The following is a 27,554-nucleotide window of genomic DNA, read 5'->3' on the forward strand; positions in this document are numbered from 1 at the left end:
CTAACTTTTGTAAATGTGTATATATGTCCCGTGAATACCATACGACGTTCGGTAACCATTTCATCCAGTGGAAGAGTATCTGTGCGATGAAGGACTTATCTAATAGTGTCATTATCTCGGTATACTATTTCTAGGATCATTCTCAGCCATTTCTGCTGAGCAACATTTAGTTTCTCTTGAAAAAATTACGCCTTTTTGGGCCAACAAGTCAGTCTGTTTGGATGGAGTCCAAAATCCACCTCCACAATACAATTTTCGTCTTAATTATCATTTACGCTTGGCAGACATAGAAGTCATACATAAAGGTTGAAAAACAAATCTATTAGTGACTAATACTAGATACATTCTGTGCACATACACTCATTCACACACACAAGAAATAATCTTTAAAAACTTAACATACCAATTGACACGTGAAAATGTGTAGACCTAAAAGTTCATATAGTTTTCCCACTTCAGCAAATGTAGGAGTCAATATCTAGTCTTTAATTATGCATGAACTGTTTTTCCACCAAGTAAATTCACAGATGTTGTTGTTGTTTATGGTGACATTTGGTGTTGCAAGTTTGACACCTCAGACTGCTAACATTGGAATGGATTGGTTCAGAAAGGTCAAGCCATTGTACCATTCGTAATTATAATGCTACCAGCAGAACGTTGAAGATGTCCACAAGCAACCAGTCAACTAAACTTGATACTAGCTGGAAGAGTAGCGCACACAAATTTGGTAGTTTAGTACTAATAGTCGTTATAGGTATCATTAAAAATAAATTAATAGCCAGTGTTTTTTATAAAAGCCACTCATTTCCCAAACTCCAAACACTTGTACCTTCTGTTTGATTTTGTCACTTAGCAGGTAATGTTGGTGTCATGATAATTGTTCATTTTCAGGGGCAGTCGAAATACAAACGCTGCTATTATTTTTGTGTTGTCTGTGTGTCCGTCTGTCACGTTTAGATGTAAAAAAAAAACTAGAAAATTTAATTTCATGACATTTTGTATCTTGCTTTTTTTAAATAGTTTTTTATATAAAAATACACAATTCTTAGTGTAGCACTTCATGATAGCAACTTAAAATCAGAATTTTTTATATATATATAACATTTCTGTTATATGTCAAAAAATAATATAATAAAATGCTAGTAATTAATTAATATTTCTTTTTTCCCTCGTGTAATTAACTATTACCTATTAACTTTAAAAATGGATGTAAAAACATTATACTAAAACATTTATTTCATGCACATAATTATACACCACTTTTTATTCAATTAATAAACATTGATTCTTGGTTCTACTTACCCATTACATGACATGTACACTGATATGAGACACTTGATTCGGATTCCTCAAGATTCCAGACAATGCACAAACTCCTAATTCAAAAAGCCTCCATTAACTCATAACATCCGCGTTGTGTGTCTCGGCTCATTTGACAAGTGCCTGGAGTTTCCCATGCAGTAGCTAGGCCTTAAATGGGTGTCTATTTCAAATCTAAGATTAGCAACTGACATGGACGACAATGGATAAAATGTAGACCAGGTACAAGACTTTACTTTATAGCTCCATCCGCTAGAGCAGTTGGGATGGAAATCAGAGAGGAAAAGAAATGTACTAGTTTGTAGTGGAGATAAAAGGAAATGTTGCATACTTTGAAGAGCCAAAATATAAGAAGAGGACTCATTAAAATACTTAAAGTCAAACATAAAAAGAGATGGAGGATTATAAAAGAGAACAAATGATTAGATTTAGCTTGGCATCCGCCGTCATGAGAAAACTGTAGAAAATCAGGTAGAAAGAAAAAGCTTTTGATTATACCTGCTACAGAAAAACAGCTGAGCATCAGCTACCAGTAAAAACAACAAAAGGAGTTTGTACTTTTACAAGTCAACACTCAAGCTGGCAAAAAGGAACATTTGTTCAATAGTGTGAAGAAATGAAAGCCGAGTTGGTTTGGTTATATTGTAAGACGTGACTCAGGGGTCAGCCTTTAAGGTACATCGGAGGTTATATTGTAAGACGTGTCTCAGAGGTCAGCCTTTAAGGAACATAGGAGGTTATATTGTAAGACGTGACTCAGAGGTCAGCCTTTAAGGTACATCGGAGGTTATATTGTAAGACGTGACTCAGGGGCCAGCATTTAAGGAACATCGGAGGTTATATTGTAAGGCGTGACTCAGGGGCCAGCCTTTAAGGAACATCGGAGGTTATATTGTAAGACGTGACTCAGGGGCCAGCCTTTAAGGAACATCGGAGGTTATATTGTAAGACGTGACTCAGGGGCCAGCCTTTAAGGAACAGCGGAGGTTATATTGTAAGACGTGACTCAGAGGTCAGCCTTTAAGGAACATCGGAGGTTATATTGTAAGACGTGACTCAGAGGTCAGCCTTTAAGGTACATCGGAGGTTATATTGTAAGACGTGACTCAGAGGTCAGCCTTTAAGGAACATCGGAGGTTATATTGTAAGACGTGACTCAGAGGTCAGCCTTTAAGGTACATCGGAGGTTATATTGTAAGACGTGACTCAGAGGTCAGCCTTTAAGGTACATCGGAGGTTATATTGTAAGACGTGACTCAGAGGTCAGCCTTTAAGGTACATCGGAGGTTATATTGTAAGACGTGACTCAGGGGCCAGCCTTTAAGGAACATCGGAGGTTATATTGTAAGGCGTGACTCAGGGGCCAGCCTTTAAGGAACATCGGAGGTTATATTGTAAGACGTGACTCAGGGGCCAGCCTTTAAGGAACATCGGAGGTTATATTGTAAGACGTGACTCAGGGGCCAGCCTTTAAGGAACATCGGAGGTTATATTGTAAGACGTGACTCAGAGGTCAGCCTTTAAGGAACATCGGAGGTTATATTGTAAGACGTGACTCAGAGGTCAGCCTTTAAGGTACATCGGAGGTTATATTGTAAGACGTGACTCAGAGGTCAGCCTTTAAGGTACATCGGAGGTTATATTGTAAGACGTGACTCAGGGGCCAGCCTTTAAGGTACATCGGAGGTTATATTGTAAGACGTGACTCAGGGGCCAGCCTTTAAGGTACATTGGAGGTTATATTGTAAGACGTGACTCAGGGGCCAGCCTTTAAGGTACATCGGAGGTTATATTGTAAGACGTGACTCAGGGGCCAGCCTTTAAGGTACATCGGAGGTTATATTGTAAGACGTGACTCAGAGGTCAGGCTTTAAGGTACATCGGAGGTTATATTGTAAGGCATGACTCAGAGGTCAACCTTTAAGGTACATCGGAGGTTATATTGTAAGACGTGACTCAGAGGTCAGCCTTTAAGGTACATCGGAGGTTATATTGTAAGGCGTGACTCAGAGGTCAACCTTAAAGGTACATCGGAGGTTATATTGTAAGACGTGACTCAGGGGCCAGCCTTTAAGGTACATCGGAGGTTATATTGTAAGGCGTGACTCAGAGGTCAACCTTTAAGGTACATCGGAGGTTATATTGTAAGGCGTGACTCAGAGGTCAACCTTTAAGGTACATCGGAGGTTATATTGTAAGACGTGACTCAGAGGTCAACCTTTAAGGTACATCGGAGGTTATATTGTAAGGCGTGACTCAGAGGTCAACCTTTAAGGTACATCGGAGGTTATATTGTAAGACGTGACTCAGAGGTCAACCTTTAAGGTACATCGGAGGTTATATTGTAAGACGTGACTCAGAGGTCAACCTTTAAGGTACATCGGAGGTAAAACAAAGAAAAGGTCATCCAAAAGAAATCGGGCTGAAAATATGAACCGGCTTCTCTGTTAGAGATTCTGCTAAGAACAGCTACTGGCTGTACAGAGGGGAGGGCTTTGGTTATACGAACTATCACAGCACCACTACGACAAAAAACTAGGGACAGATGATGATGGTGGGCGACATATTCCTACTATGTGTAGGCATTACGTGCGTTAGGGCCGCCACCAATGCGAGCGACGTACCAAAATGCAAAATTATTAAGATATTTTATGTAAGGTATCCAAATATTTTGCATTTCCTTTTGTAATGCTTCTACGTTTTAAGCACGAATGTTTTGTTTAAATATATATATAGTCGGAACATCCAAACAATGAAGAGATGAAATTAGTCAAATTAGACATACAAGAAATTGATAAGCAATAAATTTGTTTCTATCAAGAAATATCTCAGATCTTTTTAATTCTAGAAGATAATAGGCACCAAAGCGAATTCGTATTTCTAAATTAGACGAGGAGGAACCTGAGGAAGCTTGTAGCGTGAATAAGAATATATTTACTCATTTGTATTGAGTAATTAGTATCACAATCGGTTAAAAGCCATTATGGCTAGATAATTGGAAGCAGTTCCAGCTACATTTTCTATGCAAGTTAAATGTTCTATTTCAGTGGTCTTAGCCTGAGACAAAACTTTGTGGAATCATGAAGACAATGTTAGCCATACTTCTACTTCTGCCAGCGGCTACAGTAATGGCAGCATCAGAAGGTAAGTGTTGTGTATTTATGTTTCTTGTGTGTTGTGAACTGATCTGTTCTAGTGTGTCAAAATGTCATGGTGTCCAGGTCAGCTTGTGTGTGTGTGTGTCTACTGTGTTATTGTAAACTGTTTTGTCATTCTTGTTCTATAAAGCCTAGCATCAAGACATGTTTTCCTGTAGTATTTTATTAGGTTACTACATTAAGTGTATTTTAACAGCTTCAGTTAGGGTTTTCATCAAATATAAGCTCTTGAAACAGTCTTGTGATTAAAAGATTCTCTATTAGAATCATTAACTTTTCATTCATTAAAAGTGTATTGCTCTATGCGTGGAGAGTGAGTAGTAAAGCAATAGGCTTCCGAAACGAGGGTCCCGGGGTCGAATCCTGGTGAAGACTGGAATGTTTAATTTCGGCATATTTAGGGCACTTCTGATTCCACATTAGTGGGGGGGGGGGAAAATAAAGGCGGTTGGTCGATTTGACACACTCGTCGGTTACTGTGGGCAACAAAAACAGATGATCTTTACATCTGTTTTTTATCGCAAGGTCTGAAAGGGGAAATTTACTTTTATTGTTATATATTTAACAGTTCATTAAATTAATCCAGAAAACCTAGGGTGCTGTTTATTACAAAGTTATATCAACTCTGTCTGTCTGTCTGCTTGGTACAAATCTTGTACACGTGATTTCTCCCACTTCCCATTCTCTGATCAAGCTGAAACTTTGAACAATTATTATGACAGCTCATGAATCAATAAAAAATTTATTATTTTTTTTTTATAAAAAATGTGAGATAAATCTTGCAGTATTGATATATGCCAATAATTGTGAGGTTCTTTCCGATAAAAAGGTTTGTTTACCAAAATAAAAAACAACTTTATCTTGTCTTTCTTCTTTTAGTTCGTGAATGCAAAACTTTTGTTGGTTTGTTTTTATTGGATATTTAAATAAATTGTTTGAAATATCATTAATTTTGTGATATTTCTACTTTTGTATGTTTCTTTGCTATAGGTGTTGTTTTTTTTCCTTGCTGATTAAGTACACATAAGTATAAAATGAGTTTCCCTTTCTTTCTGTTTAATTCTTTTTTTTTATCATCGCCTTTTTATTCATGAAGTGCCGGTTGTGTGTTTTATATTGTTTGTAAGTGCATCTATATCATTATTGTCATAGTAGTAATGCTGGGGTCGTCTATTTGTAGTCAAATTGAATTCTTATTTTTTGAAACAAAAAAAATCATCTTTTTTATCTTATCTTATTCTATGAGCAACCTTTTAGCTATCACTATAAGATAATCATGTAAAACATTTTTTTTTTCAGTTCACACTATGTTTTAGCTAAGTTAAGCTTTCTTCCATACAGGAGTCAAATTAGGTGGCTGCAAAGGAACTCGATGGGGATGCTGTCCTGACGGAGTTAAAGTAGCGAAAGGTGCCAACTTTGCAGGCTGCGTGTCTCCACCCGGGGGATGTAAAGGCACACGATGGGGGTGCTGTTCCGACGGCATCTCTTCCGCTAGCGGACCTAACGAAGCCGGCTGCCCAGTAAATATGGTAGGAGGCTGCAAAGGTACAAGGTACGGCTGTTGCTCAGACGGTGCCACCTCCGCCTCTGGTCCTAACAATGAGGGCTGCCCAACTTTGATTGTAGGAGGTTGTCGTGGGACGCAGTATGGTTGTTGTCCTGACGGTAAAACCAGCGCTAAGGGTCAGAATAACAAAGGCTGCCCTAAAGTTTAATCAGAAATACTGCAGACAACAGAAATGTCAATAAAAATGTTATGATTTGTAATTCTTGGGTTATACATTTTATATTGTTCGTCTTTGATTTTATATACTCACATATATTTTGGAGTGATCTACTGTTATCTTTACTATATAAGGTCGCCTTAAAAGAGGTGGACATTTAATATTTTAATTCAACATATAATAATTTGAAACATTCAATACATTGACAATTGAACAATAAAGCGTCGACTTTGTCAACGTTAGCACTCAAGCTGTTTCCACCAAGATTTACATATCTTCCAAGTGTGTAATGTAGATGTCGACCAATATTTTTATTTAGGTATTAATTTGTTAGAAATGCCTTTGTAGGGAATAAATAATAGTTAATATAAACATTATTGTAACAATATAACATAGATCTTTTCATTCTTTGGAATGCTACCACAGTCAATAATTGTTTTGTTTTGATGCTTCACAAATGTAACTTTCATATAGTTGGTAGAAACTCAAACAGAAAGAAATCAAACCTAAAGATATTTGTGTACACTTTGGAGAAAAAGAAAAAAATGATTTAAAAACACACACACACACATAGAGGTCTGCCATTGCTAGGTAGTTTTTTCTCTTCTCTACCTTTATACTTGAGTCTGCCATTGCTAGGTAGTTCTTCTCTTCTCTGCCTTTATACTTGAGTCTGCCATTGCTAGGTAGTTTTTTCTCTTCTCTGACTTTATACTTAAGTCTGCCATTGCTAGGTAGTTTTTTCTCTTCTCTTCCTTTATACTTGAGTCTGCCATTGCTAAATAGTTTTTTCTCTTCTCTGCCTTTATACTTGAGTCTGCCATTGCTAAATAGTTTTTTTCTCTTCTCTGCCTTTATACTTAAGTCTTCCATTGCTAGGTAGTTCTTCTCTTCTCTGCCTTTATACTTGAGTCTGCCATTGCTAAATAGTTTTTTCTCTTCTCTGCCTTTATACTTGAGTCTGCCTTTGCTAGGTAGTTTTTTCTCTTCTCTGCCTTTATACTTAAGTCTTCCATTGCTAAATAGTTTTTTCTCTTCTCTGCCTTTATACTTGAGTCTGCCTTTGCTAGGTAGTTTTTTCTCTTCTCTGTCTTTATACTTAAGTCTTCCATTGCTAGGTAGTTTTTTCTCTTCTCTGCCTTTATACTTAAGTCTTCCATTGCTAGGTAGTTCTTCTCTTCTCTGCCTTTATACTTGAGTCTGCCATTGCTAAATAGTTTTTTCTCTTCTCTGCCTTTATACTTGAGTCTGCCTTTGCTAGGTAGTTTTTTCTCTTCTCTGCCTTTATACTTAAGTCTTCCATTGCTAAATAGTTTTTTCTCTTCTCTGCCTTTATACTTGAGTCTGCCTTTGCTAGGTAGTTTTTTCTCTTCTCTGTCTTTATACTTAAGTCTTCCATTGCTAGGTAGTTTTTTCTCTTCTCTGCCTTTATACTTAAGTCTTCCATTGCTAGGTAGTTCTTCTCTTCTCTGCCTTTATACTTGAGTCTTCCATTGCTAAATAGTTTTTTTCTCTTCTCTGCCTTTATACTTGAGTCTGCCATTGCTAAATAGTTTTTTCTCTTCTCTGCCTTTATACTTGAGTCTGCCTTTGCTAGGTAGTTTTTTCTCTTCTCTGTCTTTATACTTAAGTCTTCCATTGCTAGGTAGTTTTTTCTCTTCTCTGCCTTTATACTTAAGTCTTCCATTGCTAGGTAGTTCTTCTCTTCTCTGCCTTTATACTTGAGTCTGCCATTGCTAGGTAGTTTTTTCTCTTCTCTGCCTTTATACTTACGTCTTCCATTGCTAGGTAGTTTTTTCTCTTCTCTTCCTTTATACTTAAGTCTTCCATTGCTAGGTAGTTCTTCTCTTCTCTGCCTTTATACTTGAGTCTGCCATTGCTAGGTAGTTTTTTCTCTTCTCTGCTTTTATACTTAAGTCTTCCATTGCTAGGTAGTTCTTCTCTTCTCTGCCTTTATACTTGAGTCTGCCATTGCTAAATAGTTTTTTTTTCTCTTCTCTGCCTTTATACTTGAGTCTGCCATTGCTAAATAGTTTTTTCTCTTCTCTGCCTTTATACTTGAGTCTGCCTTTGCTAGGTAGTTTTTTCTCTTCTCTGCCTTTATACTTAAGTCTTCCATTGCTAAATAGTTTTTTCTCTTCTCTGCCTTTATACTTGAGTCTGCCTTTGCTAGGTAGTTTTTTCTCTTCTCTGTCTTTATACTTAAGTCTTCCATTGCTAGGTAGTTTTTTCTCTTCTCTGCCTTTATACTTAAGTCTTCCATTGCTAGGTAGTTCTTCTCTTCTCTGCCTTTATACTTGAGTCTGCCATTGCTAAATAGTTTTTTCTCTTCTCTGCCTTTATACTTGAGTTTGCCATTGCTAAATAGTTTTTTCTCTTCTCTGCCTTTATACTTGAGTCTGCCATTGCTAAATAGTTTTTTCTCTTCTCTGCCTTTATACTTGAGTCTGCCTTTGCTAGGTAGTTTTTTCTCTTCTCTGCCTTTATACTTAAGTCTTCCATTGCTAGGTAGTTTTTTTCTCTTCTCTGCCTTTATACTTGAGTCTTCCATTGCTAAATAGTTTTTTTCTCTTCTCTGCCTTTATACTTGAGTTTGCCATTGCTAAATAGTTTTTTCTCTTCTCTGCCTTTATACTTGAGTAAAACACGTTATGATATGGTTTCATATCACAATAATGAAGCATAAGGAATGGTGCTAGACTGTTCACTGTGTTTATTGAGAATTTTAAATCGTAAAGTCTACACAGAAAGTTAAAACACTTAACTGGCACGTTAGAAACTTCTAAAGAGACTAAAAGATTAATATACGGAAGAAATTATATACTTAATTATCAACTGCATACATTTGCAAACAGTGTATTCAAGTTCTTCTGAATTTATCTTATAAATCACAGGCGTGACTTCAAAAGAATGCATAATTACGTCCTACAAATGTTATAATTTTTATGTGTCAATCTGTTCATGCATGTTAACTCTTTCTCTCCTAACTGACGATACCAGCGTTGATTCCACCAGAATGTGGTAAATAATTACGGAGAGAAAGAGTTAATCAGTGACTGAAACTCTGCTAAGGCGTTGGTTTTCTTGGCTAATTGAGGCAAACCATTCCATATTTTAACTGCACTATGGAAGAAGATGCCCTTATATGAATTTGTCCTAGTAATTTATTAATTTTCCATTATCTTTTTGCAAATTATTGTTTAGTGCTTTATGTATTACTACCAGGGCCGCCGCTACCTATTGTGCAATGTTTGTATTGCACGCAGGCGGCCGAATGTTATGGGGGGGGGGGGGGCAAGTCATCATTCCAATGTTACCTTTAGTTTTTTAAATTTCTAGTTTAATACAAAAAAAAATTGCTAAAATATTTTAAAATTTTACAGAAATTCTAATTATTCCAATATCCTTAAGATAAACATAAAAAAAAAACGATATTCGTACATAAGAAGCTATTTTGGAAACATTTAATAAGAAAAATGGAGTGGCGCGCGAGGAATTCCCCAAGGGTTTTCACATAAGCGCCTTCAGATTTCTGATTGAATTTTCGCGGGTTATCCTGTTATATAGATTTGTTTTGGATGACGCTTACAGAAGCAGATCAGTCAAAACATTTTTGTTCTTCTTAGTAGGCCTCTCTACTTACTACATATAACTATTGTTGTTGAATCAATACCCCGCGCTGTGAGTAGATCTTGTAATTAAAAATTTAAGGTTAAAAACATTTTCACTTTTATGTTACATGGATGTAGAATATTTTTTGGTCATCATAGATGTAGATCTAACCTAACGACCGACCAACAATAAGGGGGGGGGGGCGAAAAACAAATGTTTCATTGTAGTTATTAAACTGTGTCTGATTATGACCAATGTTTACTAATTAAAATCTTAAGTAAAAGACTTTGTTTCATCTTTTAACAATACCTTATCAAACGTAGACCGTTTTCGCGAAAGGCATATGCATCAATATGAGTTAAAATTTTTTGAAGAAACAAAAACACCACCGCTAGTGTAATTCTTCTGGATTGTTCATTAGATTGGTCGAATTTCTACCGACTATTGCACTTCATTGATAGGACGATTTTTGTGTGTGCTTGTGAAGAGATTATCTTAAAAAAGATCACACCCATTACAGACGTACGTGCGCTGTATATAATTTAAGTCATTGAATAAATGACTTGTACTTAGAATTATTTATTTTATATCGATTCAAGAAAAATATTCAGAGCTGAGTTGCTTCATTTTGAGCTAGTGATGTGTTGGATAAATCCGCCGTATGTCAGATGATTGTGGATACAATGCACATCTGTTCAAAATACAATCCAGATAATCTGTAAATATGTAAAAAAAAAATCATTCTCTTGAAAAGAAAACAACAGATGCAACGCATTAAAGAATCCATGATTTTGAAAAGTAGCCTAAGCAATCCTTGATATTATTCTATTTTAGTCAGTGTCTCGTTTTGAAAGGATCCACAAATAGTTCATTGGAGACACACACAAAAATGGTATTTGTATCAATGAATACTGGCGGCTATTTCAAAATTTCAGTGAAATAGACAATAAAATCCTTCAAATTGTATTAGCACACAAAAAGGCCTACTTTAAAAAAAATTAGATTCTACACCAGATATGTCTCCTACCGAACTAATCACTATTAGTATTGCTTCTGGTTCTTAGACATCTCGTGTAGAAATACATGAACATTTTCTGGGGTTTAACCCAATGACTGATACAACTGGAGAATAAGCACTTTGTAACGTCGAGACAGAAAAAATACAAAATTGGAAATAAAACTTGAGGAATACGGCAACGGTGTTAATATGAAAGGAGAAAAAGATGGAAAGCTCTATTAAAAATGGATTTAAATCAACGGGTGCTTTTGTTCCTGCTTAATTGTAATACATTTCTTTGGTTAGAAAAAAAAGGAGGTGGGCGGCATTTTAAAATTTAGCACGCAGGCGGCCACAATCCTCGCGGCGGCCCTGATTAACCTGATAACCCTAACCCTATATATATATATATTCTTGCCTGGCATTACCCGCGGCCTGCGGGTCTAAGTTTGTGTTTACTAATCTACATACGCCTTACTTTATACTTTATAGTATAGATACATATATATATAAGAATAAAAAGGGGTATGGTTTTACAGCCCACCAAGGTAATACAGATTCGCTTCTGTGAGTTAACCATATTTAAACCAGTTGCAATACAGCAATTTTCTAAATGTGTACTTCACCTGAATTTTATGATAAAATTACTTACAAAGTATCTAAAGTACCACAGAAATAATTTCCTCCATCAGAATACTTCTTGCTTATTCATGGATAAATGATAGACAAGTTTTAACATAACGTTAAACACTATTAACAAATGTCACACCTAATATCATGTCACATCAATTAATGTAAATGAGTTAAGATTCCTGGCATTGGCATAGCTAACATAACTGGCGCAGAAAGTTTGACATTTGATTGGTCATCATTATCCTCTCCAAAACACGTACACATGTAATAGCAAAGGCGTATCCAGAACTTCTCTATGTCGTTTAGAGAAACACTAGTACGGTAAAACATACACACTGAAATATTTGCAGAATGACGCATTCACATAAACCTTCATCCATCCCTTAGTCTGTGGGACCGTTGGGGCACCACACAAGATACGTTGAACGTCCTTCTCCATTCCTCTCCCTCAGTGGCATGTCCGACTGCCGTCCCTTCCTTTATGTTGTCTTCCCATCGATTTCTCTGTCTACCTTTTCTACTCATTCTTGGTACTGTTCCCTGAAAGAAGGTCTTTGCGAGCCCTGAAGTCCTTGTTATGCGGCAAAAGGCTTTTAGTTTGCGTTTATCTGACAATCGTGGGGTTCAGTCGCTGTACTAATCCTATCTCTAATCTTTTTGTTTGTGATACGTAGGATCTTTTTAAGGCATTACTTACTTATATTTCAAATACTTGCCAACAAAATTCAATGCCAGAAAAAGAGGTAGATACAAAAAATTTGTGACGGAAGCGTTGGGTGACATTCAGAGGATAATACACACCTTTGTCCACAACACGCTACGCCATTGACACTAAGCTAATTACTGCAACACGCAGGTCATTCCGAGAGTCAAACCAACATTCTCCAAGCACGTGACTATTTCATAAAGCATGAAAGACCTTTTCATCCATTTATGCTCAACCTATGGCCCGAGGTCAATAGCCGGCCCTTTACTCGGTGCTATCAGCTGCCTCGTTATATCGGTCCTTTGATCGCAAGGTCTGAAAGGGAAATGTGACTTAGGTCAAAGTGCTCCCGTACTTTTATTTCACGACTGTTTGTGGTGCTAACCTCCAGCACCAATAAAGGGTTGGTAGTACTAGCATGTTTGTGGTGCTAACCTCCAGCACCAATAAAGGGTTGGTAGTACTAGCATTTGTTTTACAGAAGTTTTGTCAAGAAGAAAAGTATTCATTTTTTTAAATATATGTATCAAGTTCCATCATCATCATCATGATCATCATTATCCTCATCCATCGACAGATGTTCTCAAAATAGTATCAAGAGTGAGGTCACTCAATTATTTCACGTGCATCTTCCACTGCACCTTGAAGGAGGACTTTTGAAAGTGAGTCCTGTCTTATATACGACCGAACAAGTCCATTTTCGTCTTTTCACAGTATTGAGGAGTGTGTTGACTTTCAAAATTATCAATGTACAGCGCATCAATTATTATTATTATTAGTGTTATTATTATTATTATTGTTATGTTAGATACGAGTGAGTATTCACTCTCTGGCACTGCCAGGGTCGAGTTTCGTTACAGAGAAAAAAATCATTATAGTCCCTTTATAAGTGTCCACTGAGGATTTTTTTCTGGCGATGTGACAGGTCTGCAGCGATACCGCCCTCTGACAGGCAAATAGAATGTTCTTCGGAATGTTAAGGGCCTTAAAGGTATTTGTGAGGTCAGCTGTCATCATCCCCTTGGTGGATATAGCAATGGGGTGTAATGTTATTTTAGACAACTTCCAAAAATGTCTAATCTCAACCGCTTTGTCAGTCAAAATAGGCCTATACCATAACAATAAGTGATCAGTAGACTCGAAACCTCTTGTGGCGAGTATTTGTAATAAGGAGGAGTAGCCTTACAGATCGAATTATGTGCCAAAGCCAACTGTTGGTGTATTAACTTTAAAACGTGTTTGCCACCTAGGTAGGCAGATTTTGATAAGGCTAAATATACTGCCATTATGTGTTCAATTAACTCACCCACATTTCCACATTTTCGGCATTGGTCAACAACATTGAGTTTTAGGATATGCTTTTCGTAATTTTGTGTCCTAATTATTCTGTCCTGTATTGCTGTGACAAAGCCTTCTGTTTAAGGGTAGAGATGACCCTCTTTGAGCCATGATAAGGAAGCAGCCTTCTGCTTCAGGGTAGAGGTGACCTGCTTTGAGCCATGTTAAAGAAGCAGCCTTGTTTCAGGGTAGAGATGACCTGCTATGAGCCATGCTAAGGAAGCAGCCTTGTTTCAGGGTAGAGATGACCTGCTATGAGCCATGCTAAGGAAGCAGATTGTTTCAGGGTAGAGATGACCTGCTATGAGCCATGCTAAGGAAGCAGATTGTTTCAGGGTAGAGATGACCTGCTATGAGCCATGCTAAGGAAGCAGCCTTGTCAATGTTGTCCCCGTCTAATAAGCCGGAAATTTTCTGTGGAGCGTTTTTTCTTCCCTTTGGCTTCGTCCAAACCAACATTAACAACAGCATTGTTTTGGTTCAGAGAGGGTTGCTTCTGAGTCGTATTTGCTTAGGAAATTTGCTTTTAGCATCTAAATGGTGTTCACATTACTAATGATCTAGGATTATGTCTGTTGTCATTTCTTTTGAGATATTATTTTTTCACGAGTAAATGAAAGACATAGCGTGAATGCTTTGTTTTTTTTTGGTATTAATGAGGAGCCCAACGGGAACCACCTGTGAGTTTTTGTAATAACACAAACCGTCTTTATAACCTTGATTCTTATATTTTTCGTTGTTTTACTTTTAGACCAAGAGCCTTGTGTGTCGTAAATAAATAAATGTATTGCTATAACTTAGCCAAATAACCTCAACGAAAGGATTATAAAATAACAAAATAGAATGTTTAATAACCAAATAGGCAACTAGATCTAGAATTACACTAATCACATCACAAGCGTCGTTTACATCTCTAATCATCGGCCATCTTGACTTCCTCTGTTCTCTATCGTGTCCTCTGGTACACAATGTCGCACCAAATGACAGTGCGCAATGTAGAGTCATAACAATATAATTAAATAAACAAAGAAAGAACTAAATCAATTAAAATCATTTTTTTTTAATTACCCAGCAAAGAAAGCATAGGTAGAAAACAACAAAGACCAGCTTACCTAGTCCAGTAGTCATATGGTATGCGCGTCTAAGTGTTTCGAGTTTAAGCCCTGCTCACTGTCCTGCAGGACTAGGACATAACAATATTTATTTCCAAAGTTACGTCCATACATTGAACAAAAAAAACGAATACATAATGTAGTCAAGGGAGACAAACTGAGCATGTAGTCAAGGGAGACAAACTGAACATGTAGACAAGGGGGACAAACAAGACAAACAGAGCGCATCCAAACTAGAAATTATCTCTCTGTCTACCATTGTCATATGTAGATTTACCATCAGCTGTGACAGACTTAATTACTCGGCAATATAATCTACAAGTTCGTCATTGTATTCTCGTAACTGCTCCAGCTCAACAGAGACTAAGTCAATCCAGAATTAATGAATGTATTTCTCGTAAATTGCAGCAATTAGTAATTTCCTGTTATACAATTATCTCATAACTAGCACCGTTTAGCGAAATCCTCCACCCGATCACGCTTGCCATCGAGAGTGTATGTATGTGTGGCGGTGAGTGAGCCTAGCTGACAATGAATGTAAACTTACAAAATACAGTACCAAAAGTAGTGATGAGCTGGGTTTTTTTTCTTTCTTTTTGCGGCTCAGAATATGACCTAAGTCAACCATCCATGTCAGCTTGTCCTTAGGAAAAACAAAACAAAAGAAGCAAAATATTTAAACAAATACCTGTTTACTGCCATATCTCTCTAAATATTGTAAAATTCATATACCGTTTTTAATATCAAAGAGAAGTAATTAATTAATTACCACTATTGAATCGTGAGTTGTTATCGACATTAAATAATTGTGCAAAGTTTTAATTTGATAGAGAATGGGAAGTGGGAGAAATAACGTGTGCGCGATTTGTACCAGACAGACAAAAAGAAAGACAGACAAAAAGACAGAGTAATATGATATAATCTTTTTAAGAGAAGAAAAAATCTATCAAAGACATTTCCGTTTCGGCACAACACATATCATTTTGATTTAAATAAATAAAAAGATCAAAGAGCAAGTAGGTGTCCTTAACTTTTCTGAAGAAAAACCAGATTCAATTATTTGCTCTGTACTTTGTTTTTACAAAAGGTAAAGCCAATTATGTATGTATTATAGAAAGTGTAAGTATTGATAATATTTATAGCTTTTATATAACGCTACTTACATGCTTATAGCATGGTCAGAGCGCTATGGACCAATCTCATTTGTGGACCAGTGGGGGAAGGGGTATCTGGGAGAAGGTTTTCTGTGCTGCCTTTATGCACCCAGTACACAACTCTGCTTGAGTGGGATGTCGAACCTCGAGCTCCCTTCATAGTTAGTCAATCCAAGCCAGGTTCGAGCGTACTTCGTCTCCCGACCACGCTTCCCTTCCCACGTGTTTGTTTGCCGTTTATATGTATGAAGTACTGTGAGACTTGAGACTGAGACCTGTGTTTTGGTTTGATGAGGAACATTCAAACAAAATGTTTTTCTTTCAACAGCATGCTCACCATGGTACAATCTTATTTGTGGACATGTGGGCGGGGGGGGGGGTATCTGTGAAGAAGTTCTCGTTCAGCCTATAGGCGCTTAGCAAACACAATTCAGTTCGAGTCGGGTTTAAAACTCGATCCACGTTGATAAGTTTCAAAGCGGTTTACACCACTCTGCGTCATATATATATAATTCTCTTCATGGCTCAAGAGTTTGGACACCACGGGAAGGAAAGATCACACTTTTATTTCTTACGAAAAAAAAAGGGGGAGGGGAGAACAAGTAGTATTCACCCGTAACAAAATAGCAGGGCCGGACTTAACCGTTGTGACCAAGAAGTCATGGAATGATCACTCATTTTTAATTTCTACGAGAACAAGTAATCTACTCTGTATTCACCCGTCACTAAATAGCTTGGCCGGACTAAACCGTTGTGGGGCCCTATCAAAACAGAATTGGCGGGGCCAATTTTGGGTATTGATACGGATAATAAGTGAAATTTAAGAGTTTGTAATAGAAAATAAATTCGTCTTTGCATTTTATTCATTCTTTACTACCTACAAAATTACTTTACAAGCCTTGCGTGTAGCGAAGCCATACAGTATATCATAATAATTCTGTTTCCTACATTGATCCAGCTCAATATCAAGAATTACCAAATGTTTAAATCTATCTACGAGAATTGTTGACCTCTAGTAAATCTTCATTAGTTTAAGGCGCGAGAAGCTTCTTTCACCAGATTCCACAATAACGGGTTTTGCATAATGCCGTTTTTTTTTTCATCGCGCTTACATATATCAGGAGATTATTTTGAGTGGGTCGACTAGTATAGATTTAAATCTGTTCTATAATAAGTTCATTTTATTGTAATTTAAATACTATACACTTATTTAAAGTTGTTAATAACAATATTTTTAATACAAAGTTTTTTTAAGCTTTTATTGAAAAGAGTGTGAAAGTCAATACATATATTTACATTGCAATACATAACCGATCTAGAAGAAAGCGGGGGGGCGGAGGCGCCAGAAGTTTTCTTAGTGATATTGTTCTATTAATGCTCCATCTCCGACTCGAATCCACATTCCAATTATTTTGTAATTAAATTTACAAAGTGATAGACCTACAGAGTAATTCTTTTCTATCCAATCGCCCCCCCCCCCTTTTTGGGGGAACAGTTTATAAAGAAACAACTTCTATTGGAGATGTTCATACGTGGAGGCTCTACTATTGGTGTATTCAGTATACAAAATACGAAAGTAATTGATATGCGAAGTGTTCAAGTATTTTAGTAAACCACATAATATTTTTTAGCACTAAAGAATCAAACGCTCAAGCTTTTTTTTTAGTAGTACTTTGTAGTACTTAGTAAATTTGTATTGTTAAATGACAACAATGATCTTTTGATATATCGTCTTAGACATTGTTAATTTTGTTTATTTATTTATAAATCTCTCTCTTTTTTCCTATCTGTATTTTCTTAGGTTTTATTTTAGTTATAACAAATGTATTAATGTCTTTGCATTTTATTCATTCTTTACTAAATCCTACTAAACACTAAATCCTGGAAACAAATGAAACCTTGAAACTGTTCTCGAAAACAACCTCAACGGTCTACCTAGAAATTGGACGGTTATTTATAATTTATATCCTTGGGAAAAGTTTGACACTGGAAAACCTCTAGTTTGGCCGTTATAATTATTCTTAGAATAAAAAAAAATCGGATAGAGAACTAGAATATCTTTATTTTAAACAAATAACATCTTCGGGTTTTTCCGCATATAGACGAAAATCATTCACGAATGAAATACATAAATATTTAGGAAAATTGTGCGCACCTTCTTCTAAGTGAGATCTTTAGGCATAGATCTAGATGCAATCTATATTAGATTAACGTAAATATATAAGAAAGCGTAAATAGTATATCAATAAACTTACAGCAGCTTTAAATTTAATAAACAACTTTGTTATCGGTACACAATTAAAACAAAAAATCAAATTTATACCCAAATTTTAAATTATTTTTCTTACAGTGAAGAAGGCTAATGTCAAACCAGAATTTCCCCGTGTTGCCAAAGAACAAGTAATTTATTTCTCAGTGATATACATCAACTGTTACATGTCTAGGAAAATCGTTAAAGCCGTCTTCAAGATTAGCGTCCAATATTTCTCCCTACGCCCTTTTAATCCCTATGTAGTTCTGACTTGAAGAGAAGTTTTGTCACAAATAGGATCGTTGTACATATAAGCATTATAATGTATACCAATTTGTAAAAAAACTACATTTTCATCTCCAGGTTTCAACAAAAAGAATAACAAAGCAACCTGAGTTAATATTGTGTTCAAGTAATGAAGCTGACACCTTGAGCAGCCGCTCTGTATGCCAACAACTTAAGTCTACACGTTTGAACTTTAAGATCTGCTGCTGTTGCTAATGTCAGCGAGAGTTTTATTTTGAACTGGATACAGGACTTGTCATTTAACATCCATTTATTTGGTTCATGTTTACAGGCGAATTGATTGACAAAATAATGAAATAATTTCAAAAAAAGGTTTAGGCGTCAAAAAATCTTCTAGCCGCCAGATGGGCTCGTAATCAACTCAACTACTGTAGAAAACAAATATTGACGAATGGAACAGGTTTTACTTTCTTTTTTAACACTAGGAATATAGCATTGTTCACTTCTCTTTTCTCATAAGGTTCTATAGAGCTATCAAATATGATGATAATGCGAGTGTTATAGTAAATATAATATTCCCTAGGTCAAACAGGGCCTGCCTTACAAATTGCGGGACTCAATTTAATGGGAGCTTGCGTGGCCCTTTTTCTATTTTTTATTTTTTTTACAATAACAACTATTACTATTAAATAGAGTATGATAGCAATATTTATTATGTAATAAGCAAATGAAGCAACTCAAATGCATTAGGCGCCAAAGGCTTAATTAAATCATACGAAACACTAATTAAGGTGACCAGATACTAGAAGAGTGTAAAAATGCCGTCTCTTCTCAGGCGTTGCCAAGCAATGGTGTTGTCAACAATCTCTACGTCATTTATATATGTATGTATCAACTCTATCTCTACGTCATTTATATATGTATGTATCAACTCTATCTCTACGTCATTTATATATGTATGTATCATCTCTATCTCTACGTCATTTATATATGTATGTATCAACTCAATCTCTACGTCATTTATATATGTATGTATCAACTCTATCTCTACGTCATTTATATATGTATGTATCAACTCTATCTCTACGTCATTTATATATGTATGTATCAACTCTATCTCTATGTCATTTATATATGTATGTATCACATTTGTTTCAGCACCTAGCTTAAACTCTATATCTACGTCATTACAGTAGGCTATTTCTAAAACAAAGAAAACGGCATTAATATTTTAAGTTGGTAGTACCATATCTTTCTCCAAGCAGAGGAGATAATGGTCGGTACTTTCAGATGATGGTCCGGTACTTTCAGATAATGGTCCGGTACTTTAAGAAGATGGTCCGGTACTTTCAGATGATGAATCGATACTTTGAGATAATGATCGGTACTTTCAAATAATGATCGGTACTTTCAGATGATGGTCCAGTAATTTCAGATGATGGTTTGGTAGTTTAAGATAATGGTCCGTTACTTTCAGATGATGATCCGGTACTTTCAGATAATGGTCCGGTACTTTCAGATGATGGTCCGGTACTTTCAGATGATGGTTCGGTAGTTTAAGATAATGGTCTGTTACTTTCAGATGATGGTCCAGTACTTTCAGATGATGGTTCGGTACTCTAAGATGATGGTCCGTTACTTTCAGATGATGATCCGGTACTTTCAGATAATGGTCCGGTACTTTCAGATGATGGTCCGGTACTTTCAGATGATGGTCCGGTACTTTCAGATGATGGTTCGGTACCTTAAGATGATGGTCTGTTACGTTCAGATGATTGTCCGGTACTTTCAGATGATGGTCCGGTACTTTAAGATGATGGTCCGGTACTTTCAGATGATGGTCCGGTACTTTCAGATGATGGCCGGGACTTTCAGATGATGGTCCGGTACTTTCAAATGATGGTCCGGTACTTTCATCCTTTAGCAAAGCTGTTGCTCTGAAGCCCTAGGGCCAACTTTCTTGACGCATGCATCTTCTTCTTCAGTTTGTGAACTGGCTTTCAACAAATCCAAGACTGGACACGAGAGAAATCAAAACGCCGATAGTCGACCCAAAACGCCAATAGTCCACCCAAAACGCCAATAGTCCACCCAAAACGCCAATAGTCCACCCAAAACGCCAATAGTCCACCCAAAACGCCAATAGTCCACCCAAAACGCCAATAGTCCATCCAAAACGCCAATAGTCCACCCAAAACGCCAATAGTCCATCCAAAACGCCAATAGTCCACCCAAAACGCCAATAGTCCACCCAAAACGCCAATAGTCCACCCAAAACACCAATAGTCCATCCAAAACGCCAATAGTCCATCCAAAACGCCAATAGTCCACCCAAAACGCCAATAGTCCACCCAAAACGCCAATAGTCCACCCAAAACGGCAATAGTCCATCCAAAACGCCAATAGTCCATCCAAAACGCCAATAGTCCACCCAAAACGCCAATAGTCCACCCAAAACGCCAATAGTCCATCAAAAACGCCAATAGTCCACCCAAAACGCCAATAGTCCACCCAAAACGCCAATAGTCCACCCAAAACGCCAATAGTCCATCCAAAACGCCAATAGTCCAACCAAAACGCCAATAGTCGACCCAGAATGTGCTGACGTCAGTTAGTGAGGAGAAAGCTGACACACTACTCATGCTTGAAACGCAGGAGCCCGCAAAGGATCAATAAAGAGAGTCCGAAAGATGGTAACTTTGAAGGTATTCATCAAAAGGTGATGCTCATAATCAAATTTTGAAATAAAAGCATGACATTGATCGACTTTTTTTTTTAGAGAAAGTGCCGTCACGTCTTTGTAACCTTGTAGTTTTAAGCCCGTTAACTAGTGTATATGTTACAAAGAGATGTCTTTAAAATGCAGAATTAGAGCGATTTTCCTTTTGTTTTCATTTTTATGTAGATACTTTGGGCTTTAAGAGAAATACCGAAAATTAATACAAAGGTTTGATAGAAAGCGTGAGGCTTTTTTCGCAAATTAGCGATGGTTGGGAATGAGTCAAAACCGGTTCTTGATGAGTTCCTAGGAGGTAAAGGGAATTCGTGGAAGATTTTTCGTGCACATTCTTTCAATAGTTGATAAGGTCTCCTGATCAATTAGTCAGTCAGTCAGTGGTATTTTGCGCTTAAAACATAGATTGAGACGAAAATAAAAAAGAATACAACTTATAGATTAAATTCCAAACCATACGGTTTATTTAGGAAAAAAATAATATCAAAGAATAAATGTTTAATGTACAGAACGTATTGTTAAAAATATAATAAACTGTTTATTTATAATTTTTTTTTTTACCATATGAGATTCCATAAAACCCTCACCCCGTCTCTAGCTTCGTTCTTCTAGCACAGCGTCTATCTTACTTATCTAAAGATTGGTTCTCGATGCATCCTTCGTATTCATCACCTTGAGCATAACTTTCTCCGTCAGGACAACAGCCGTATCTTGTACCAGCACATCCACCAACCAAAGGAACATCGTCACAACCCTCGCTGCCTTCTCCAAGAGCGCTAGTCTCTCCGTCAGGACAACAGCCGTATCTTGTACCAGCACATCCACCAATTACAGGAATTTTGCAACCCTCATTGTCATCTCCGAGAGCGCTAGTCTCTCCATCTGGACAACAACCGTATCTTGTACCAGCACATCCACCAACCAAAGGAACATCGTCACAACCCTCGCTGCCTTCTCCAAGAGCGCTAGTCTCTCCGTCAGGACAACAGCCGTATCTTGTACCAGCACATCCACCAACCAAAGGAACATCGTCACAACCCTCGCTGCCTTCTCCAAGAGCGCTAGTCTCTCCGTCAGGACAACAGCCGTATCTTGTACCAGCACATCCACCAACCAAAGGAACATCGTCACAACCCTCGCTGTCTTCTCCAAGAGCGCTAGTCTCTCCATCTGGACAACAGCCGTATCTTGTACCTGCACATCCACCAATTACAGGAATTTCGCAACCCTCATTGTCATCTCCGAGAGCGCTGGTTTCTCCGTCTGGACAACAGCCGTATCTTGTACCAGCGCATCCACCTACAACTTAAAAAGAAACATGGCTGTAAAAATATTTTATCTAATTTAAAATATTCATCAATTTTCTAAGTAGTATTGTATGAATGTAGAGCCCAAGATATTTTTATTTTTGTCAAGCGCGGCAATAGCAGCACACGTTTTGTAACATCATCATCTAGCAACCATAGAATTATATATACTATATCTAGACTGGCGTGGAGACTTTTTAACACTACAAAGAAAATGTCGTGAAATTTTTTTAGAAAGTTGGATCAAGGCGTTGTTTTGTAAAGTAGTTAAAAGAAGTAAAGGCAATTTATTTCAACCCTAACCAATGTAACATATAATTTAATTGTTAGATCTACATCTAGTAATGGATTATCAAAAATAGAAAAAACAAATGACAATTCAGTGTTGCCAAGCCAAAGGTTTAGTTTTGAGTTGAAGTCCTCTCTTCCAGATGGCTGCCTTTTTTTTTAAGTTTAAAACCACTCCAGATGTTTTTGAGATTAAAATCCTCCTATAGAGAGTTTTGAGGTTGAAAGCCCCATCTTCAATATTACTCTAAACTAAATTACACTCACCAAATTCTATGAGCGTAGCTAAATAGGGTTAAAAAAAAACTCCAGAGATATTTTAGTTTAAACCCCACAACAGATGATTTTGACGATAAAACTTCCATTTTCAATATAAAATCTAAAGCAAACTACAGTCACCTAATTCCAAGAGCGTAGCAAAGAGAGGTTACAAAATTTCTACCAGTGGCTGGACTCCATTAATAAAGTCCGTGGATAGTCATCTGCCGAAATTGAAAAAGACTAAATGTGGCTCAACAAAGATAGCTAAGACAGATTTTAGGAGTCAGTTATATAGATCGGGTTTTAATCAAGGAAATGCTATGCCGAATAGGGCCGACTCCTTGGTAAGGTTGTGACAGAGCGTCGCATGAGGTTTGCGGGACATGTATTCCGACGAAATGAATTATGCATAATAAGAGTTGCAATGACATGGAGGCCATTACGAGGAAATCGCAAACAGGAACATCCTAGTACAACTTCAGGCCACACTTTCATAGAGGTCCTCTGAGCCTTCAGACATTGCCAGTGACAGATTTTTGTGAAAACAGCTTACCGCCCAATGAGCCGAATGGCGCGTGAGGATCTAAGTAAGAATAGCACAGGTTTTGAAATAAAACTTTTTAATAGTAGGATAATGCACTGTAGATACCTTAGAATATGCATTTTTGAGGCTTTCAATACCGGATTTAGTGCTTGGCGGCGAGGCTCCACCCCACGCTGGGAGAGCTCACAGCGCTCCCCCAGACCCTATTGTTCTCAAGGGCGGGGAGTCTACAAATTTTCCACTAACTCCAGGAAGAACCTATTCTAGGGTATAATAAACATCTTCCGAAAGAATGAAGAGTTAGAATGTAATAAAGATTAACTATACACACACACATATATATTTTTTTTTCCGCGGGGTTCTCCCCCCCCCCCCAAGCCCTACCCCCCCCCCGAAAAAAATCCTGGCTACGCCCATGTTAATTATACTAACATACAATAATGAATAAGCTTCTTGAGCCATTGAATTCATTCTTATAATAGTAGGTCTACCTTTACTATAATAGTATCTAGACTCTATATCTAGATATAAATATAAGTAGACCTACAAGCAAATATTTTAATTAAAAAAATGTATTTAGGTTGAATAACTATTTTGATAGCTCCATTCATACATTTTTTTAAATTTACGCATTCGCTTTTTTATAGCATTATTATTTCTGTTAATTGTTTCCAATACACTCTCAGTGACTATATCGACAGTGGTAAGCAAATTAAGATACGCAGGCCGCGGGTAATATATGTCTGGTATATATATTTAAATATATAATATTCTAAGATTTACTTACTTGCATAACAATGGACTTCCGATACTAAGAGTACTACTACCAATATTGATATTAATTTAAGCTCCATAGCTAAGGATTCCCTTCCGTCAATGTGTCAAATTTGAGAACTGTTAAACAATAACGACCGCGATGTAGATGTGGTATGAAATGGTTTTGCTGTGAAGTAAACTATTTATGTGCAAGGAAATGCTAATTTTTAATAACTCTTGTGCTATATTATCAATAGAGCAAAAGGCAACAGCTTACAAGGCGTATCCACAGGGGCGGGTTAGAAGCGTTCTCACCTACCCTGAAGTTTTTCATTTCAAAGTAATGTATTTTTATGAAAATTCTGCTTGCATAGTTAATTTTAAAAATTAAATTATTCACTTTCGGAAAATAAAAAAGTAGCATCAGAAATTCGAATGATATAAAATATCATTATATCCGATTTTCATTGTACCGATAGCTAATAGCGGATTTTCCCTTTTCCAGGCCGCTAAAAATTAATGCACAAACACGATTATGTTATCACACAATCTCAGAGGTGGCCCACGTCGGATCCCAAATGGATCCATGTATTTGTAAGTAATTTTCAAGACATGTTATTTTCTTAATTGTCCAAAGTAATAATATTTCAAAGATTCATTTGGCGATGTAATTATTTTTTTTTTATGGAAAAAGTTCCTTCAAAGTTAAAGATGATCTATTTCCTAGTCTAAGCCTTTCGCTGGACGACGGGGGATGGCAGCAAGCAGGGTATGAACCTGGGTCTGCCCGCTAACCGCAGGACAAGAAACAGGAACAACATATTATTCATCATGAGTTTTTACAACGTTTAAGCAAGGAAATATAAGTTATCATGAAATATAAGTTATCATAAAATATAAGTTTGAAGAGCAAACAAACGTTTGTTGACATTGATTTTTTTTTCACAAAAACATCTGGAACAATCTATTATGGATACTTAATATTCCGATGTTTCGGAAGGAACATTAAAGGTTAAATCAGATTTTAAATGGCTTGAAGAGTTGTTGTTTTTTATCTTAACGTGACGGACAGACTGACCAACAGACGAAACGCACAAAAGTAAGCGGTTTTTTATCCTGATGGGGGCACTAAACGAAAAATAAATAAAATCTGAAGATTTTTTTTTTAAGGGGGAACTAGTTAAGTAATATGGTTTGCAACGGCCGTCACACTACTGCACGAATGTCGCTGCATAAAAAATATATTTAAAAAAAATGTGCGTGACATTTACATACAAAGTGCAGACTTAGCTTTTATAAACAAACATAAATGTTTTCTTTTAATTTTAGCAGAGCAAAGCCTTCACGCAGCACAGAATGAACTCTATAAAAGCCAATTTTTAACTCTAGATTAGTCTAGATCTATATCTACCTCAATATGTACTTTATACTTTAAAACATGAACATACAAAATTAAGACTATTCATTTCAAATTTTAATCAAATATATGTAGGCCTACAAGCAAATGTTTTAATTTGAAAAAATGGATTTAAGTAGATTAGCTATTTTGATTTGATGGCTTCATTCATACTATTTTTACATTTGCACATTCGCTTTATTTATTACATTATTATTTCGTTTAAATGTTTTAAAAACACTCTCAGTGACTATATCGACAGTAATAAGCAAATAAAGACCCGCGGGTCGCGGGTAAAATATGTCTAGTAACTAATATTTGTATTTGTTGTAAACATTTCTTGTTCATTTTGCAAAGGGTATAATAACCTGAGGGAGGCAACCCAACGAATCAACGATGTTTATTCACGGGACATTACAAGTACATAGAACAACATCTTCCTTTATTACAACCTCTTCCTATCGGCTCTATCACTAGCTTGGGTGGAAATCGTTCTCCTCTTCCTAATGTTGACATCCTTCTCAGTCTGGTTTCTGGCAGTGCGCACCTTCTGCACTATCTTGGATGGCGGTGTGCATGACAGGGTTATTACAATATATTTCACTTAGTGATAATAAAAAAAAGTATCTTTCTTTGTTAACATATTGTAAACATAGTCTCCCTTATATCTATGTGTCAATAAAGGATATTATTTTTATGAAAAATCGCTTGAATAATTAATTTTATAAACTAAACGGTTTGCTTTTTCAAAAAAATTACCCGTTGCACCTAAACTTTGCAAGCCACAACGCATAATGAAAAAAATATTTAATTTCCCTTCTAATTTTGAGATCTGAAAATGACAAATGGACAGACGGGCAGTTTGTACAAACTGTGACAGGTGGGGAAATGTAACGTGTGTTTGGCGCGTTTAATGTCTATGGGATGATTATTTTTAAAGCTATCACACACCAACCTATCAGCATATGAATCGGGAGCAGACACGCAACGAGACAAGCAATGAAAGAGAGATACAAAGTTAAACATGAAGAATATTTTTTTACATAAATATTTACATGTAAGAATAAAAAGGGGGAGGGTTTGCATCTATCTCTAAACAATAATGGATTTAATCATCACTCTTGCACTTAATAAGAGAGTATGTCACTTTGTCCTCTGACTTAGCTGGTTGTCCTGTTGATGTCGCAGCTGGCTGGGTCCTGGCTTGAGGTTCTGCAGCTGGAGGTGGCGCTCTAGCGAAAGAGGGACGCCGGTGATTCAGTCCTTGTGGAGTCTCAATCCAAAGTTCTGATATCTGTAGTGGGCACAGTAAGGCGGGTGGCCGGCTACCGTGGGCACAAGGTTACTGCGGGCAGAGCTGATCTGCCGTGGGCAGCGTAAGGAGCAGGATATGTCCAGTGATTAGCAGAGGGTTTGGTGTAGCTATGGCGTCTCGCACAGATCTCGGTCTATAGGGACGTCGCACCTAATAAGTTGACAGGTGGGCTGTCGAATAGGCGGGCAAGGCCGATAGCGCCAAGTAGTAGAGTTGAGTAGATCCTCGTAGGCGGGAGATGATACTCAATAGCAGATAGGCAGTTGACTAGGCAGACAATGCCAAATAATTAGGCAGGTGAGTGATCCGATGAATATGCAAGTGCAGTGCTGAATAGCACTAAGCACAAAGGCAGGTAAATAGGCAGACACCTGAGGGAGGCTGCGGATAAATAAAGACAAGTTAGGACATGTCTCTCATGCATCTAATCGATGCCCTCGACTGAGGTGCATTCGTCAGATTGGTAAAATTGCTTTAGAGCACAATAGGGAGATGATGATAAATGGGATAGGGAAAATAGATGGCTGATAGTAGCAATATAAAAATGTACATAAGAGGGGAAATAATATCAAAGTAACAACACGAGTTGTAAGAGAGAAAGGGGGGGGGGATGGGCGATGGTCAGCGACCATGACGGTTTGTTTACATACGACCGTCGGCCGAGAACAATGGAGCGCGCTTGAATGGAGAGGGTGTCCA

The 27,554-nt window shown here is 37.1% G+C and overlaps 2 protein-coding genes and 1 long non-coding RNA gene across 3 annotated transcripts; 1 reads left to right on the top strand and 2 right to left on the bottom strand.

Annotated features, from left to right (window-relative positions):
* Positions 1-747: 747 nt before the first annotated feature.
* LOC106054809 (papilin-like) lies at positions 748-6,248 on the top strand. The gene is made up of 3 exons (XM_013210845.2): positions 748-856; positions 4,368-4,464; positions 5,820-6,248. Exons 2-3 carry the CDS (start codon positions 4,401-4,403, stop codon positions 6,194-6,196), a joined length of 441 nt encoding a protein of 146 aa, XP_013066299.2. The 5' UTR covers positions 748-856; positions 4,368-4,400; the 3' UTR covers positions 6,197-6,248.
* A 4,132-nt stretch (positions 6,249-10,380) lies between these two features.
* On the bottom strand, positions 10,381-11,769 carry LOC129921663 (uncharacterized). Its single transcript, XR_008773616.1, has 2 exons — positions 11,467-11,769; positions 10,381-10,533 (listed from the first exon to the last, which is right to left on the bottom strand). It is a non-coding gene; the product is annotated as an uncharacterized LOC129921663 (long non-coding RNA).
* Positions 11,770-21,429: 9,660 nt separating this feature from the next.
* Positions 21,430-24,338, bottom strand: LOC129921659 (papilin-like). Its single transcript, XM_056003857.1, has 2 exons — positions 24,176-24,338; positions 21,430-22,293 (listed from the first exon to the last, which is right to left on the bottom strand). The coding sequence occupies exons 1-2, from the start codon at positions 24,240-24,242 to the stop codon at positions 21,614-21,616; spliced, it is 747 nt and encodes a 248-aa protein (XP_055859832.1). The 5' UTR covers positions 24,243-24,338; the 3' UTR covers positions 21,430-21,613.
* Between the last annotated feature and the right edge of the window lie 3,216 nt (positions 24,339-27,554).

The sequence above is a fragment of the Biomphalaria glabrata genome, chromosome 11, assembly GCF_947242115.1.
Source record: "Biomphalaria glabrata chromosome 11, xgBioGlab47.1, whole genome shotgun sequence".
NCBI lineage: Eukaryota > Metazoa > Mollusca > Gastropoda > Planorbidae > Biomphalaria > Biomphalaria glabrata.